The sequence below is a fragment of the Anser anser genome, assembly GCF_964211835.1.
Source record: "Anser anser genome assembly, chromosome: 3".
Classification (NCBI taxonomy): Eukaryota; Metazoa; Chordata; class Aves; order Anseriformes; family Anatidae; genus Anser; species Anser anser.
The window spans coordinates 102,987,902-103,005,631 of NC_139722.1; the positions used below are offsets into that span (position 1 = coordinate 102,987,902).

The 17,730-nt window shown below is 48.6% G+C and overlaps 1 protein-coding gene across 4 annotated transcripts in view; it reads right to left on the reverse strand.

Annotated features, from left to right (window-relative positions):
- The window catches only part of PROX1 (prospero homeobox 1), a 48,614-nt gene extending 32,448 nt beyond the window's left edge, over nucleotides 1–16,166 (reverse strand). For 2 of the 4 annotated variants that reach the window (XM_083832020.1, XM_083832017.1), the window contains exons 1-3: nucleotides 15,791–16,166; nucleotides 7,041–8,831; nucleotides 546–651 (exon numbers count right to left, since the gene is read on the reverse strand). In XM_083832020.1, coding sequence (XP_083688146.1) covers nucleotides 546–651; nucleotides 7,041–8,764 — 1,830 coding nt within the window. In that variant the 5' untranslated portion in view covers nucleotides 8,765–8,831; nucleotides 15,791–16,166. The other 2 variants (XM_083832018.1, XM_083832019.1) reach the window with 2 other exon arrangements.
- Nucleotides 16,167–17,730: the final 1,564 nt, after the last annotated feature.

Below are 17,730 nucleotides of genomic sequence, written 5' to 3' on the forward strand. Positions count from 1 at the left end.
CTCAGTGTACTCTGCATCAACAACAAATTAAGTTGTAAATAAGAGACAATCATCACTTTTGTTTTTAAGCAGCTTCTGCATGGAGAATTTCAATGTACTGTTTCTTTTTGACAGAAAGAAAGGGATTCTGCGCTGTGCTTATGTAAGCACAAATATGAGGAAACCAACCGAAATGAAACAATAAGGGAACACTTGAGAACTGCTCCAAAATGTTCTTGGAAGTGTATTTCTACCACCAAAGAAATCTCTTTTTTGATAGGATATGTATAATGGAAATTGTTTGATTTACTGTAACGATTATTCTTACTTTGCTCTGAAATGTCTTTTTTTTTCTTTTCTTTTTTTTTTTAATTTTAAATCCTCCAACCTCTCCTTTCCTCATCCAGGCACAGGCAGAGTACAACCTCAACAGGAAGAACAAGCGCTTAAAGCCAGCCGTAACCTCTGCCTAACCAGAAATATCACTGATCTCTGACAGCACCACACTTCTCTGTGACCAAACACAGCATGCAGTAAGGAGAGCAGGGGGGAAGAGATTTTCTTACCTTTACGTCCGAGAAGTAGGTTTTCAGCATGTTGGAACTTGGGTACCGGGTGTAAAAGAACATGAGCTTGGCCTTTTTCAAGTGGTTCGGCGACAAGCCTTCCTGCATGTAGGATTGAGTTAGTAAAGGAAAATGCTTTTCTCGAGAAGGCTGTTTCTGAGTGTGCAGAGCTCCCAAAGTGCCCCCTTACTGCTGCACTTCCCCAGCCTGCAGGAGAAATTAGTAACACTGAAACTGCCGCGCTGTCATTTTCTGTAACATAGCAAAAAGAGGTATGAGAGGACACGCAACGAAAACCCTGCGTTTCCTATCAGTTTTGGTCCTGGGTCTCGGGATTTTTCCAAGTTTACGGCTTGTGCACCATATGTACGTTCACTTGTTGCTAAGGGAACTAATGCACGAAGCATGTGCCGCAGAAAACTTATCAGGAGCTTTTTCTCCCTCTCCTTTGCAATTCCAGCCAAAGTTTGTTTTTCTCTCCACATTGTGCTGCTCGCACAAAACAAAGCTAGCGCATGTGCCTCGCACGCAGGTGCTGCATCGTTTCGAGTAATGTCTGCTACGGGCAGCGCGTTTCACCTGTTTCGTCCCTGCCTTAGCATCCTGAGTCACTCTCTCTAATCCCGTTACTGCTCTGCTTCAGCAGCTGCCTGGCTAATAAAAGCCAAATTTTCTGGGAGGCAGAGCCCCTCCGTCCCCGCAAACCGACCCAACTTGTCGCCTTCTGGTTTAGCCGGTTAACTCCTCGGAGGAGGAAGCGGCATTTGGGGCTAAGTGATCGATAAATACGGGCTAGCGGATCAATAAATGGCCACTTACCCTATAAGGCAGCCTATTTATCCTGGAAACATCATTACCTTTTAGATCTGTAAACAGAAGCAACGAAAACAGTTCCCAAGGGAATGTGAAGCTAACCATAACAATCTCGGCTTGCTGATTTTCTCCCGGCTTCTTGGCTCCCTTTTGTGCACTGCGCGCGAGGACGGCTCTGGTCACATCTGTGCCGCAGGCTGGCCCTGCCATTTCCTCAGCAAATTAATGGCTTTATAATTTATCAGAAATGAAGATGCACGTGGAGAAAATCAATGTGGCCCCCACAAGGTCAATTAAGGGTTCTTCCCAGAAGCTTCTCCGAGGACTGTTTCTCCTAAACACAATTGTTGAAAATTTCACTCCTTTCACACCTGATGGCGGGGGAAGGCCGACCCGGAGCACAGGCACACTGCAGCCGCCGTGCCCCAGCCACCAGGCCGGACACACGCTGGCACGGAGCATCTCCTGCCGGGCCTCAGTACCAGGAGCTCGGACGCATTTTTAGCAGCAGGCTACTGCTACCCGAGCTTTTTCAACAGAAGACCCTTTTCTCTAATTCGGGAAATTGACTTGAAACCCTCTCCTTTATTCTAGTGATAAGATTTGTTTTTAGATTGGAAAAATGTGGCATTAAAAAAAAAAGTCGTTGATAATATTAATTTAAAACCCTCTTATTATCTGGAAGTACACGGAGAACGGCTGAGCTGAACTTGCATTTTGTTTTAGATGCTTGCTGATTACAAAGAAGATAATTTATGACTGACATACTTCTTGTGCCAAGAGAAGAGTTGAAAGAACCTCCAGTTACCTCCATTAGACTGATAGAGAAGTCTAAAAGAGCATTACACTCTGCGGTGCCATCTGTCAAAATACGTAAGTGAAATAATAGTAGCAAGCTGTCACCTATTGCTTAGTGATAAGAGTTTTAGACAAATCAAAACTTCTACACCAGAAATCCCTTTTGTTACATGATCATTTCAGGGAAGCAAGGGGCTGAGGGGGAACTTCAATAAGTAAAAGAAATAAAAATCCTAAGTCTCCCTAATTTGTGATTCCTCCGACACTGCTGACAGGCTGTTATCAGGTTTGGCATACCCTCTCTTTCAACGCGAGCTAAAAGATGGACTTAAACTTTCAAAAAAAAGCTCCCATATTTGCTGGATTTAAGCATATTAGGCAGTTGTCTAAGCATTTTGATTCCTTTTGCATTTAGGATTTTTAAATGTTTTCTGCCATAATGCCAGGGGATATTGATACTGAATGAAACACGTATTAAAAGATGTTCTAAGACTCAAATTCCCAGAAATCCATTTTCTATTAAAATTATACTCGTTCTTAAGCACTTGGCAGCCTTAAAGCGATATCAAATATGCAACCAATCTGTATATCTTGCTCCTAAGGTTAACGCTGTACTATGATAAAAGATCTGATCTGTGATAATCTAGCAAAAAATAGTTAATGACAGACTTAAGAGCTAAGAATTAGATAACCCATTGCTATTTCAGAAAAAAACTGAACTGACCAATTGCTTAATTTCCTTTTTAAGTGCTTGGGCTGAAAAGCAACTGTTCTTCCAAGAAAGCACTAGCTGTTTCCAGGATACTTACACACGCACAATGACTCATGATGAAATAGATTCAGTAAACATACAGCTGTACTGAACACGAGCTAAGCCCCATTCAAGGCCAGGAAAGAAAACGAGCACAAATAAATATTAAGGAGGTAAAGGGAGGAGGGGTGCCGAATGGAACGCAAACAAGCTCTGTCCCAGCAGCTCATGTGGCTTGCCTCAATTCTCCCAGCTATAGCTTTGTGAAGACAGATGACATTCAATTCTATGGGTAATGCAAAATAGACAATAACTGCTGAAACTTGAGCCAGCTGCCAGGTGTAAAAAAAAAAAAAAAAAAGGAAAGAAAAAAAAAAGGAGAGAAAGAAAAGATGATAAATCCATAAATTAATGAAAGACATCTGCTCAGGAACATAAAAGATCAGAGAAACAGTGTACTGCAGCTGAACCTAAAGCAGTGTTCAAACAACCTGAGAGCCTCAGCGCTGTGCGCTTACACGGTGCGACGCAGCCTCACCTCACCCAGCAGCAGCAAAAAGGCAAAATGTTAAGAAATAAGAAGCGAAAGACTGGGAATTAAACCTATATGTGATCCTGTGTGTTTTAACCGGGGAAGCAGGGAGGTAGTACTGCACTGCATTTGACTTATTTGCACTTTAACCCTCAGGGATAGCCCTCCTCTTTTGCAAAAAAAAATATTATTCAATGAAGACAATTTTTCACTTCTGTTTCTCTCAGCCTGAGCTCCCTGAAATGCTCTAGCAGGCTTTTCTATCCTATACACGCATGGAGCAGAAGGAAAAGAGGTAAGAATGGGCTGTATCAGGTAGAAAATCTGCACTGCCAAAGCCAAGCTGCTGCTTAAGTTACACCTCAGTTGCTCTCAATAAACAAAGCTCCAAATCGCTGTATCTCAAAGCATCTTCAAGACCCTCTGAAGAATGGGCCAGCTGGAAAGTACTCTTCTATCGCTCAGGTTTTATCAACAGCACAGTTATCCAGCTTGCTGTACAATCGCTCATCTTTTTTTTTTTTTTTTAAGTTTAATTAGTTTAATTCTAGTCAGATGTAATAACTCCTCATTTCAAAATGTTGTAATTCGCTAATTACAGCTTTCACATATTGGGACTGTGAAACTCATTCCAGTTGGATTGGAATTCTGCTTAAAAATAAATAAATTGCAGAAAGTTTCACTCGTGTCCCACAGCCCTCCTGCCGGGGAGAATGCGCCAAACTTCTTCACCTTTACAGATGTCTTAACAGCACACAGGCTACTGTTGTGCTTCAATTTTGATCTATGCAAATGTTTTGGGACTGAACAAGGCTATTTTTCTTGAGATGCAAAGAGGATGCATGACAAAGGAAGACCGTGCAGAAAAACAATTGGCTGTCTGTTTCTTTCAGAATTTGAATAAAACTTAATATTTGATTAAACAGATTAGTTTGCAAAGATATAGACTGCATTCAGGACCAAGATGGGAATTCATGCTGCAGGTGCATCTTATCTTGTTTAGCAACATACGCAAACATTAACTGTTTCCTTCTGCAATTCAGCAAAGAAAGATCAGATGCATTTCACAGGCGTTGGTTAAAAAAAAAAATAAAAAACAGGCTGGTGCAGTGTTTTAGCCTAGGACTAAAACCTGAACTTGGCTGTATCTGCTAGTCTTATGTTCTCGTCCTGGCTGTATTGTCCAGGAAAACAGATGTTGCTTTCTGCAGGGAAGAAAGATCTGCTTCTCCCAAGAAATATATTCCTTGTATATGCACACTCAACCATGTAAAACAAAAGCACCACAACAGAACCTACCACAAACAAACCAACCTCCGTACTGCGCCTTTCCCTGGAAACTGCAAGCTACCTGGGCAAACGAGCCGCTGCTAGAAAACAAAAACACCCCCACAGCTGAACTGTACATCAGGGCACACGTCGTGTAGAAATGCTCTTTAGTAAATTTGTTTTCCCTAATAGGTCTGCATCCAGACAGAGCGCTTTCCCAAGGGCAGGGGAAGAAGCAAGGGCAAGGAGAGAGGCAGGAACTGCCCCAACGCTCAGCATTTCCCCGACTAAGCTGCAGAACAGGGCTCTCTCAGCCCGGTTTCAGCAGGAGCAAGGAGCTCTGCTAAGGACTGCCAGTGGGGAAGGGCAGGAGAAAGGGGGAGAAACGGCAGGGGCAAGGCAGAGATGCTCCACAGGTGGAGGGGATCACCTGCTGCCACACAAACACTCCCAGTTTATGCACTTTTCCATCCCTTACAACTTCTCTCCCAGGATGGGAGAACTACTTTTACACCAAAATAATCAGTACGCCTCTGTATTGTTTGGCAGAGATTATTTAATTGCCCTGGCCTGGATCCTGCCCTCGGCTGCCACTCGTGCTGACCTCAGGACTGCTCTGCATGCATCCTCACTGTGTTTCAGTGTGGAAGAATGATTTTCAGTTTGGACCTCCCAAAGTAACAGGAAGTAACTAAGAATGATGCTGCCTTCAGACTGACTCCCTTGTTTTGCCATACAGTATATAAGGCAAGGTGAAGATTTCCCTGCTGCTGGTGCAGCAGAGAGATCTTCCTTCAGGAAAAAGGTCCCTCCAACATCACGTCCACCACCAGCTGGCTCTTGAAAACACCAACAGCTAAGGAAGGTGCTTTCAGAGCCTTTCTCCTACAGAAATGGCATTATTCACACTTTTTTTTTTTTAGCCAAACACCATCAGACAGCAATGATTCTTCCCCCAGACTTGGTCTAGGTTTGATGGGAGACCTGCTGGGGTCTGGGGATGGGTGGTGGCCCTGCAGTGTCTGCCTCCATCCTGGTGGTGCCCACTGCCACAGGAGGGACCAGCCACACCAACAGGAGAAGCAGGCAACCCACAGGTCCCCAGCCCTGCTTGCACCCTTCCCACGTCCACAGAAAACATGCTGCAATTCCCCTAAAACCACCAGAGCTGCTAATCGCCTAGAAGACACCCATGGTGGGGCATGGCTTCATGCAACTCCCCTCGCATGACAGCCCTGGGAAGGGGACAATTTTCTTGGTGTCACTGCTGTTACCCGGGCTGGGGCAGAGTTATCCAGTCACAACTACTGCCATCAACTTGGGAACAAAATTATCTGCTTCTAAGGCTCTGTGCTTTTGCTGCTGCCTTTTGTTGGGTTCTTGGAGCATGGGAAAATGCCCATCTACTCTTCATTTAAAATCCTCAATTTTAGCATGGGGCACACAAGGCATTTTATTCACTTTTAATACAACTGTACTTGGAAGAAAAATCTTTTGACTAAAAAGCATATTAGGGGAGACGATGCAGTGAGTGGGAGGTGTTACTACTAAAAAAGAAAGAAAGAAAAAAAAAACTTAGTGCTAGTTTCCAGGAAAAAAAAAAGACTATGTCTGAATTTGCCTAAATAAAAGCAGAGATGTATTTTTTTCTGCTAACCCCTGAGACCAAGCTAAATAGATGGACTTTATTTTTTTTTTAGCAGGGGAAGTGTCCTGCAAATTTAATACAGCTGAAGTTTTATATTTAATTGTTCTCTCCAGCTTTCCAAAATAATTTGCTTTGTGTACGTTAGGACAAAAGATTTCTGTGTATGGCTGAACAGAGGTTAATCATGCATAGCAGGCAGCTGCACCAGGGCTGAGGAGCAGACCTCTGGGTGGGGGAAAGAACTTGGTGCTGCCTGAATAGATCAGTACCTGGATCTTTTGTGCTATATTTCCCTTACGTGAGAGCTGAAGACACACAAATGACCAAGTGCTGTCTCTTTGTGAGCTCCAGCAAGGCCACCATTAACACAGGTTGTGTTTTGGGAGGGGAAGGAGGTGGACAAGCAGTGTTTTTGGATGGGGTCATCACCTCCTGACCAGCAGGAAGGGAAACCCAACCAGTCTAAAATGTTGGGCGGATGGGTGTCTCTTTTAATTTGGATGCTGTCGCTGATGGAGCACCTCCAGTTACCACCCCGTGTTTTATTTCACCTGGCAATTCCCCTGCCTGCTCCTCCCACCAGTGCCCCCAGCCCAAATGCCCTCGGGACAGCCCCACGGGGTGGGGTGGCCCCAGGTCCTCTCCTGCAGGCCATGGGGCGACCGCTCGCCTTCAGAAAAGGATATTGCACTTCCCGAGTAGGGCGAGATTTCGGACATGTCTTGCAGGTCGCCGCACTCGGACTTTATGAGGGACAAAGAGAGGCCTTCGGCGGCGCTGGGGGGGTGCGCAGGTGAGCAGGGGTGGTGGTTCATGTGGTGCGATGACATCTTGGTCCTCAGACTGGTGGTCTCCCGGGTCAAGTCCAGGGACTCGGGGGAGGCACGCTCTTTCCCCGGGAAGGAGGCCGACGGGGCGCCAAGGGGGCTCTGGAAGGGGTAGGCCATGAGGGGCAGTGGGAAGGGGTGGCGGAAGGAGGAGGTGGAGAAGCCGGCGGTGGCCGAGAGCGGGGACTGGTGCAGCGAGGCGTGGTGGCCACCGGCTGGCGGGGCCGAGGCAGGCTGGTCGGAGGAGTTCTTGCGGACGACAAGAGGCAGTGCTTCGGTCTGGTCGGTGGCACCGGGCATAGGGACGCTGCCGAAAGTGTCGAGGGGGTTTGGAATGATGACGTCCCCAAAGCACTGCAGGCGCTGGTTGGCCGTGTGGAAGTTGTGGTTCTCCCCGTTGACCGCGAACCTCGCCTGCGGGATCTGGAGAGGCGGGAAGACCTGAGGAAGCTGGCGGGAGGGCTTGGACGAGAAAACTTTAACCACTGTGTCCACAACTTGTGACATGGCGGTGTTCAGTTCCTGCTTCAGCGTCTCGGCCAAGTGTTTGCCTTCGGGATGGAAGGAATTTGGCCCTTGCTCCTTCTCCTTGGGACCTTCTCTTTTCGGCTTGTTCTCTGCGATCTCCTGCTCCCGGATGAGGGCCCGGGCCCGGTTGATGAATTGCCCCGGGTCCAGCTCGCACATCTCGTTGTCCGACCTGCCAACAGAGTCCCCAGCCCGGGCGTCCATGGTTTCGGAGCGCATGCTGTCTTCGGACAGGTTGCCATCTTCATCATTTTCAGAGTCGGTGCTGTCGTAGATCTGGTAGAACTTCTCCTGCAGCTGGCGCAGCTGCTTCTGCATGTCCTCCAGCTGCTGCTTCAGCTGTCGGCGCTCCTCTCGCTTCTGCTCCTTCCTCGCTGAAACCAGCTGCTGGAAACTCTGCTGCTGCTGCTGAGGCAGCTTTTGCTTGCGTTTGTTTTCTCGGTAGCTTTCTCGGGGACTTACGGACTGCGGAGCTATTTCTCTTTCGTTTTCATTGCCCCTTAATGCCACACTGGGGGAATGGCTCATACCCCGAATGATATTCTCAACCCGGGCGCGTTTAGCTCTCAGGTGCTCGTCGCATAACCGATCCACATCAAACTGGCTCATAGTCGGCCTGCCAAAAGGGGAAAGACACTCTTGGGGGCTGTCTCTTGAAGAGTTGCTGCATACGTCCTCCTGATGTACTTCTGAGCCTGTACTAGAGAGACCGCTGGCTTGGAAACTGGGCTCTGTGCCACCATTTTTGTTCATGTTATTTTTCAACAGCTGGGAAATTATGGTTGCTCCTGGAAAAGGCATCATGGCATCTTCATACGAGTTCGCCCTCTTCAGCAGCTTGCGGAGTACATTTGACTTTTCCCCATCTGCATGCTGCACCACTGAATACTCAACATCCTGCTCTGAACCTTGGGGATTCATGGCACTAAAAAACGTTGCTCTTGCCTTTGCAAAAAATGCAGATGCTGTCCCTACCGTCCTTTTCACTCCAATGTCAACTCTTCTTCTCTTGGTTTGCCTGCTTAAGAGGGCTGTGCTGTCATGGTCAGGCATCACTGGACTGTTATTGTGCCATCTTCAAAAGCTTGTCAGCTGGGCTCAGCTCAAGAATCCTGGGACCCTGGCCAACAGAACAAAAGGACTGATGAATCATTTTCTTTAAATTTCTCCAAATTTCCTGACCTCAATCCTGAATAAAATGCAAAATGCATAGGCTCTGGGATTTATGGCACATTACAATTATTGCAATTTATTATGCACTCTGCTTGAAATGAAACATTTTTAAATATTTCTGCTCCACTGGTTTAAGATGGATTAAGATTTAAAAAAGCAAAAACTGCTTAAGCACCAGTAATATGATTCTCTTGCACAAATGCCTAAAATGATACTGTTTATCTTCAGAAGAAAGAGTAGATTAGAAGAACACAGCCTCTGACAACCAATTGATTAAATTTAGGGCATTGAGATACATGTTACAAAAGAAGATGAAAGTACTCCTTATTTAAGATTTATTGTTAAAACAAGAAATTGTATAAAATTTGGATTAAAAAAAATCAATTGCAATGTAAAAACAGTAATTGTTGTTTTGTATTTTAAAGAGAGATAAAACTGGTAAATAAACATTCGAAGGTCAGAACAACAACTTTCACTTAATTGTAGGCAGGATAGTATACGTGCATGTGAAAGGCAGAGAAACAGAGATGCATTTATGCTTACAACGTAGGGGAAAAAAACTCTCTTAAATCATTAGGGAAACATTTCTTCAGCAAGGCAAAAAATGCATTAAAACATTTTACGGCCAGGATTATAATATTTGCATAGATGTGATCAAATAAAAGCCAAAATGTAGTTCGTTAACACAGCATCATATGTACCAGTGACTAGCCACGACAGTGTTTTGAATTCCCCGTACGTTCTTCCCCTTTTCTTAACTTACGTTCTCCAAGTAAGCCTCACTACCAAAGCCTGAACATTTTGTATTTCGCACACTGAACTACTCGACATTAAATTTTTCACAGAGCAGAAACGAGGCATGTTCAGTGCCACATCTCTCTGCTTTGGAAAAATCTCCAAGAACAGCATCTCAGATGCCCAGTGAAGCCCTTCTTACACGTGCTATTTTGAATACACAGAATCTTATTTCCTGTGACATGTAGAAAAGATGAGAAAAAATATGGAAAGATGAAAGTAGTAACATCAATCAACTGCGTGAGAAAGGAAGATACCTCCTCTTTATATGAACTCTCATTGTTTCCCAGGAACACAGCATAAAAAGATAACACACTTCCTTGCATTTTGTAAAAGGCTCTTGACATAATTTGTGACTTATTAACTAGTGATGCTAAACTCACATTACACACAAAGCTCTGGACGCTCTTTACCGTTTCTTAAAATTCAACATTCAGTAAAATTAAAATATTTTTCATGCGACGCTTATCTAATATTAAACTTTACATTTGCTTAACAGAGCACAATCTTCACAATAACAGGGTATATTGCCAAAGGCAGCATGCAGACTTTTTGGAATTGCTCCCATCTCTTTCGGTTCACCTGTAAAAACATCTACGTGCTCCCTAGGACTGCATCTGTGGCTAGTTTTAAAGAATGACTACCCATGCAAATAGGCATAATTTCAGCATGAAATAATCTGTAAAATCAAGACAGTAGTCAATGCTTAGTTTGCAACCAAGATTAAAAAAAAAAAAAGGAAAAAAGCTTTTAATACTTAGAAACATTATGTTTATTCTGCAGCTTTTGCCCACGTATTCTGGATGTACTAAAAGAATTTTCAGAGATTTGGTGTCACAGTTATGCAAGAGACGTGATGTTTGTTTTTGTTACTGGCTCCTTGCATAGAGGAAAGCAAAGAATGATAAAAATAAAAAAAAATGTCATGAATTCAGATGGGAAATCCAGAGCCTCACATCATTACCAGGACACTGCCTTCACAGATCACTCCTTATCACATTAGAAAGTGGAGTTGGGAGATCTGACGATAACAACACGGTAGCAAGGAGCTCTATTGCAGGGGCCCAACTGTACCACCTGCATGCCAGGTAGCATCGCACCCTGCAGGCAATGCTCCTGAGTCCATGGCATGCTCGAGTACCAAAATCCTGCTATGTGCCAGTGGCAGAATCAGGCCCTGCTGGGCAGTACGCGTTGTGAAAACCCGTCTCCTGCTTTCTTTGAATTACTGCAAAAGGAACAGGCTTTGGCTCTAACAATTATATCTTCCTTTAAAAAAAAAATTGGAGAAGTTGGGTTTTCAGAAGGGTCAGTTTCATAAGTGAGGGGCCAGGTTGGCAGGGATGGGAAGGGGTGACACACCGCCCCAGTTGTTCAGCAGGAGATACCAGCGCAGTGTGAACCATGGTCAAGGTTGACCTTCTAGTCTAGTGGTGTTCATTTGAAAGCGATATAAACTAATTGCAAGATAACTGTAAGAGCTCTTGCGTGCTGCCCGTACGATACTCTGAAGGCATTCTGCGTAAAGACAGCAGTTGCCAATAGGAAAAAAAACAACCAGCACTGAAAACCTTCGTGCCTTTCCTTCCGTTTCTGCAGTCAAGCTCTACTTGACTAAGATCCAGCAGTACGTTCCCACACTCGCACCAAAAACCTCATGTCAGGTTCCCAGTTTTGCACGTTTCCCAGCAAATTCAGGTGCCTGAACGCTGTTTCCCGCTCTCTTGCCCAATCCCAACCAAGGACACACATGGGGAGGGCTCGCTGTACCCTTGAGTCAGCAGCTCAGGAAATAGGCTGTCCTGCGCCAGGTTGGAAGGTCATTGCCACGCATCCTTCCTCCCCAGTGTCCATCTTCCTCTCCCCGAGCCCCCGCACCAACAGGCGTGCAGCAGGAGGTGCTCTGCAGCGGTGCCCCCTCCTTCCCTCGCTGGAAGCACCAGAGGTATCATGCCCTTAACCGAGGCATTAAGCAATATCCCCCATTTGCCCTGGTGTTACACCGAGCCTACAGCCCGCCAGCGTTAAGGCTTGCAGCCCTTTCGGCTCATAGATGAGAAAAACTTCTTTAGCCTGGCACAACGGAATGGACGTCAAAAGGCCAGTTAGTATTTTGGTCTTGGAGGACCAAAAGTAGTTCAGACCCCAAGGGAAGTGGAAAGCCCCCTACAGTGGGATGCAAAACCCCAGCCATGGCTGGGAAAATGCGATACTGGCGAGATTAGAGCTGGGTAAATAGGGAAGTCTTGGAAAAAAAGACGTTTAGGAAGTTTGTGTCCTTTACATGGTACCAGTTCTTTGGCCACGTATTGTCTCAAAACCATGTTTCATACACCTACCGTCTCTGGACAGCTATCCAGAAATACACACTTAGAAAGACAGCTTAGATCGTCAAGGTCTATGTACAAATCTTTAGGAGCCCCATTCCTTTCAGAGATACACAGCTTGAAATTCTTGATGGTTAAATTTGCTTTATAGGTCACTTTTAATGTTCCTTGCTTACCAAGGAGTATTATGTTAAATTTACTCTCCACATCTAGAGCCTCAACTCGCACGGAGCGGCTTTCTCAGAAACCGAACGCTTTCCATTCCCATGCAACTCAAAAATACAACAAAGGCCTCAGCACGTTCTAAGTCCACCCAAAAACATACCGTGCGTTACTGTATTTGCAAAGTTACTTCTGAAACTTTTGTTTAAGGAGACTTGATTAAAATGCAGCTATGAATAACTTCTTAATAGCACAGTGGCTATAGGCATGGATTTATTACATATCCATGTGATATGCACTGACATGTTAACTGGAAACAGATTAATTTCTAGGTACCGCAGAGTTCCTGTTCCCAAACCTTTAGCTAGAATTGTATTTAGAAAGGAATAGGACATCAGGTATTTAACCGCACTCATTACAAAGAGATCAATTTCTGTAATCAATTTTATTAACTCATCTACAAAGGTGCTGATCATTTTCTCCCATATTCATTCATACACCTATGAGATATAACGGGGATTTAATTTCAATCTCACCCTACTTAGCCGCTCTGAAGGAACTCGGTCTAACCTAACATGCTCAAGTGATAGGGAACAGCCATTGTATTCACAGCAGTGAAGTGCTAAACTTGACAAATATTCACTGGTGAATGCAAGGAGCTATCAGTTCATAGAGCTGAAATCGGTCCTATCTTTTCACAAGCCAACGACTTTCTTTGGTCCAGCGTCTGCCTGCTTGATGTCAGCCCATCACGCCAATACTACACGAGGAATTTACCATGCTTCTGCTAACAGAAATATTTAAATCTTTTGCTCTAAAGCGCTGCACTGGGCATGGCTTTGCCAGAAGCAGCCACGAAGAGCAGGACGAAAATTATTCCAGTCAAAAGCATTTACCACACAAAACCACAGCTAATATCTGAAGAACAGATGACACGCGTTCACCATAAGTCTGATCAACGCTAAAATCACTTCAGCAGCTAAGGAGAAAGTACCACCTATTCATACGGTTTTGGCACAAGTTTTCTTGGGAGAAAGGCTTATCTAACTCCCTCAGCTGAGACACGCCATAAAGCACCATGAAACAAGGCAGAAACAAATAGCAGCAACAACTACTTTGTTAGGATTTCCCCGTAACAAGAGGTAAAAATCAGAATGTGATTTCCTTGAAAATTACACTACCTGCTCCTTAGCATGCAACAGAGAAGCCAGCAGGGCCCAATCCCGCAACGTCTTCAGCAAGTCCTGCGAATGCCCCACATCCTCAGCTCTCATCGACTACAGCACACACTGACAGAGCTCTCTAAGAGGAGGTGTTCGGCATCTCATTAGTCCTGGCCTTTATTTTGGGGAGACGCACAGCCCTCCACCAACTACCTGCGCTCCGCACTGCCTGGGGAAACAGATTCCTTCAACGAGAAAAAGAAATCGAGCCGTTCATGGTGCAAAATTGAAAATGTTTCCCTCCTACCATGCCGGCTTGGTCCTTGTTATTTCACTCGTCATGAAGAAAATAACTCACGTGGACTCTGTGCAGAGACAATACTGAAACGGTTGCAAGACAGATTCCTACTGCAAACTCAGCCCAAGTTCTCCAAAGGTTTTTTCCCATGCTCCACGATGCCGTTAAATCAGAGTCCTTGAATTAGTTAACCTAGCAGTTAGTCTGCACTTTGAGACAGAATAAATCATTATTCAGGGAACTACAACCGTCAGTATTTACAATTCTGCCCCGAATCAAATTAAACTCCAATTTCCAAACCTGTCCAATCTTACGACTGCCTTAATTTATCAGCCGATCATAAAAAAAAAAAAAAAAAAAAAAAAGAAAAAAAAGAGAGAGAAGTCGCATGAACCGGGAGGCCTGCGAGCTCAGCTGGCAAGAAAGTCAGCTGGAGGCACTGCCGGTGCCATTCGGCCAGCGGGATACAGCTCTCGGAATAATTTCATGGGGAGCTGGTAGCAAAAAGTCTCTACCTTGGAGTTTTTACCTCGGCTCCGCTCTTGCGGCGTCGATCCTCTATCCACCCCCCGAGCACCACCGAGCACCTCCCGGCCCGGGATACCTCGCAGAAAGGCCAAAAAGCACCCAAAACGAGCAAGAAGGGGCCGCGGAGGCTTCAAACTTTCCCTGATTGACGGCTGCTCGCAGCCCAACCGAGGGGAGAGGAGCGGGGAGGGGGCTCGGGGGCGGGCAGCGCTGGGCGGCGGGGGGCGCAGCGCCGCGGGCATTGCGCGGCTCGGCCCCGCCAGGTGCTGCCCCCGGCCCCCCCTCTCCCCCCCCCGCATTTTTTTCCCGGAGCAGCGGAGACCCCCGCCCGTTCGGCAGGATCCTCCAGCCTTGCCGGGGACCCCTTCCCGTAGGGTCCCCGCGCAGTCCGCCTCGGTTTTGGGGTTCTCCCCGCCGCGGGGTGCTGACCCCAAAGCCTCCCCCCCCCACCCCCCCTCCCGCGCTGTAACTCCGTTTGAACGCATGGCAAAGTGCTTCGGGGCGCTCGGGAACCGTAAAAACGCTCAGGAGGATCTCCGGCAAAACCTAAGGGAAATAAAATAACCCACCGCCCCCAATGGAATAAACAACCCCAAACAAGCAAACAACCAGAAAGTAGCAGCAACCCGAGCGCTCGGCCACACTGGGCTCCTATCCCGCGCCTCGCATCCCATCTCCCCGTGTGCTCGCTACCTACCGCTCCAATCCCATTTTCTCCGCATTTGCCCAATTCGCAGCTCGTCCCACCCTTGGAAATGACAAAGTGATCGCAACGAGGAGCGGACTAAGAATAATAATAAAAAAAAAAAAGTCCCTGCCCTTCCCGGCCGGGGTTAAAAAGGAGAAGTAACGACATGCAAACGGCAGGCAAATGGGAAGGGACAAAAAGAGCGGCGGCGATAATAAACAAGACAAAGGGGAGCCTCGGAGCACCCGAGCAGGAGTTGGAGGCAGGGGATGGGGAACTTCGGCGGGGGGTAGGAGGAAGCCGGGACCACGAAGAAGGAGCCCGAGAGCCGTCGCATCTCCCGGCCCCGCCGAAGCGCCCCCGAGCCGCGGGACGAGACAAAAAGGAGCCCCCCGGGGGCGAGGGGGGGTCCCGCGGCGGGGACCTGCGGCCGCCCGGTGGGAAGTCGGGGAATGGGGAGCGGGGTTTGACAGGGGGGGCTTGTCCACACCCCCCACACCCTTCCCATTCCCTGGGTCATCTAAAGCAGCCCCAAGTGGGAATTAAAACAAAAAAACAAAAAACAAAAAAAAAGGAGAAAGAAGAAGGAGAAAGAAGAAGAAGGAGAAAGAAGAAGAAGGAAAAAGAGAAAGAAAAAGGAGAAAAATAGAAGGGAAAAAAATAGAATGAAAAAGATATAGGAGAAGGGAAAAATAGAAGGAAAAATAGATGGAAAAGAAATAGAAGAAGGAGAAAGAATAGAAGAGGGGAAAAGAACAGAAGAGGGGAAAAGAACAGAAGAGAGGAAAAGAATAGAAGAGGGGAGAAGAAATAGAATAAGGTAAGAGAAGAAAAAAGAAATAGAAGAAGGAAAAGAATAGAGGGGGAAAATAGAAGGAAAAAACAGAAGAAGGAAAAAAAGAAGAGGGAAAGCAGGGGCTGAGGAGAGAGGGAGAGGATACTTACTCGGTGCAGAGGCGACGAAACTGAGCCTCTCTTTTTTTTTTTTTTTGCCGGTGCAAAGAGGGAGAAAGGGCGACGCGCACATGCACGGCGCGCCCGCGCCCCGCTCGCTCACACGCGCGCTCGGAGCAGCGCCGCTGCTGGGGGCTGCGGGGGCTGCGCGGGGCTGCGCGGGGGAGTGTGCGGGGCCGTGCGGGGCTGCGCGGGGCTGTGCGGGAGCGTGCGAGCGTGCGGCGCCGTGTGCGCGGCGAGTGTGCGGGAGCGTGGCGGGGCAGGGCTGGGCAGGGCTGGGGCTGGGCTGGGGCTTGGGGCAGGGCTGGGGCTGGCCGAGCCGAGCCGAGCCTGGCCAAGCCGAGCCGCGCCGCGCCGAGCCGGGCGCTCCGCACCGCCCCAAGATTTACTTTAAGACACAGCTGAAGGAAACAGGAAGACCCGACGTCACGCTCCGAGTGACGTGGGCCCGGCCCGGCGCCCAATCGGCAGGCTCCTTGGGCCGGGGGGGGGCCGGCGAGAATTTGGCAGGAGCCGGGGGAGGGCTCCGGGGGGGCCCCGACACCGCCCCGGTCCCCCCCCGCCGGCCGGCGGCGTGGGGCGCGCACCTGCGTGGGGCCGAAAACTTCGCCCGAAGTCGGCCCCGGGGGCGAGGGGGCGAGGGGGGGGGGGCGAGGGGGGGCTCCGTGGGGGATGCCCGGGGGTGTCCGGGGGTGCTGCGTGTGCGCGGGGGGGTCCACGCGTGTTTCCAAGCGTCCCCGCGCCCCGCCGCGCTTGTGCCGCGCGTGGGGCAGCGCGATGGGGAGCGGGGCGCTCCGAAAGTTTGGGGCAAGTGGCGGCCACCCCGAGGCGGCTGCCAGCCGGCTCCCGCTTTAAAATCGATAGGGGGAAAATTAAATTCTTCTTCTTATCGGCTCTCAGCGGCAAAAAGGAAGGATGCTCCCGGCCGGGCCGGCGGCGCAGCGCCGCGGTGTGCGAGCAGGGAGCGCCCGGCTGCTGCCGCTGCGGAGCCGAAATTTGGCCCGGGGAGCGAGAGCAGGCACCGCACCCGCGGCTCCTGTTGGCTTCCCCCCCCCCGGCAGCCCCCCGACCGCTTTTCCCCATCTGGGGCTCCGGAGCGGAGCCCCCCGGCCGGCCTCACGCGTGGGTGCGCGCAGGGTGCCGGCACCCCCTGTGCCTGCCCCGGGCACGGGCACCCGACGGCTGCAGGAATTTGGGACCCCAAAGCTGCCCCCCAGCCGGGACCAGGCTCCCTCTGCCCCAGCGGGACCGGGGTCACGCATGGGGCCGCAATTCCCCGGGGCAGGCTGCGGGGGGGTGCTTTTAAGGGCCACCTTTAGGAAAAAGGGGTGCTGAGCCCCTGCCTGGGTCCCCGCAAGTCCATCGCGCCTTGCCAGGTGCCAAATTCAGGCTCCCCTTGTAGCCCTAAGTGCTGCAGGGGCTGCGGAACAAGGGTGCAGAAGTGTGCCTGGACGCGGGGGGAGATAGGCTAAATCTGGCGGGTGAGTGACTCTCCTGAATTCTTTCCTTTTTTTTTTTTTTTTTAAAGGACACTGGGATTTGTGCAGAGGTGAAGCTGAATGGTGCAAACTCAGATATATAATAACTAACTGCCTCTGCCAGTGGGCTCGTCACCACCGGGGCTCAACTTCGCTTCAACCGCCACTGGTTTGCTCGAGGCGGAGGAAAGAGAAACTGAGGCACTGCGGGTGCAGCGGCATCCCCACGGTCAAGCAGACTGGGTCTCTTGCACGCCCCCTTCCACCTGGATGCCCACAGACCCTATGTCTCTTTCCATCCCAGAGGACAGGCAGCCTTTTAAGGAACTCAAGCTGATGTTTCGAAGCCCAGCAGTAAAATTAGTCTCCCACCCACCGGAATCATAGACCTGGTGATGGGGCAGGCTCCTGGTGCTGCAGGTGGGTGCACAACTGGTGGCCCCTTGCTGCCCC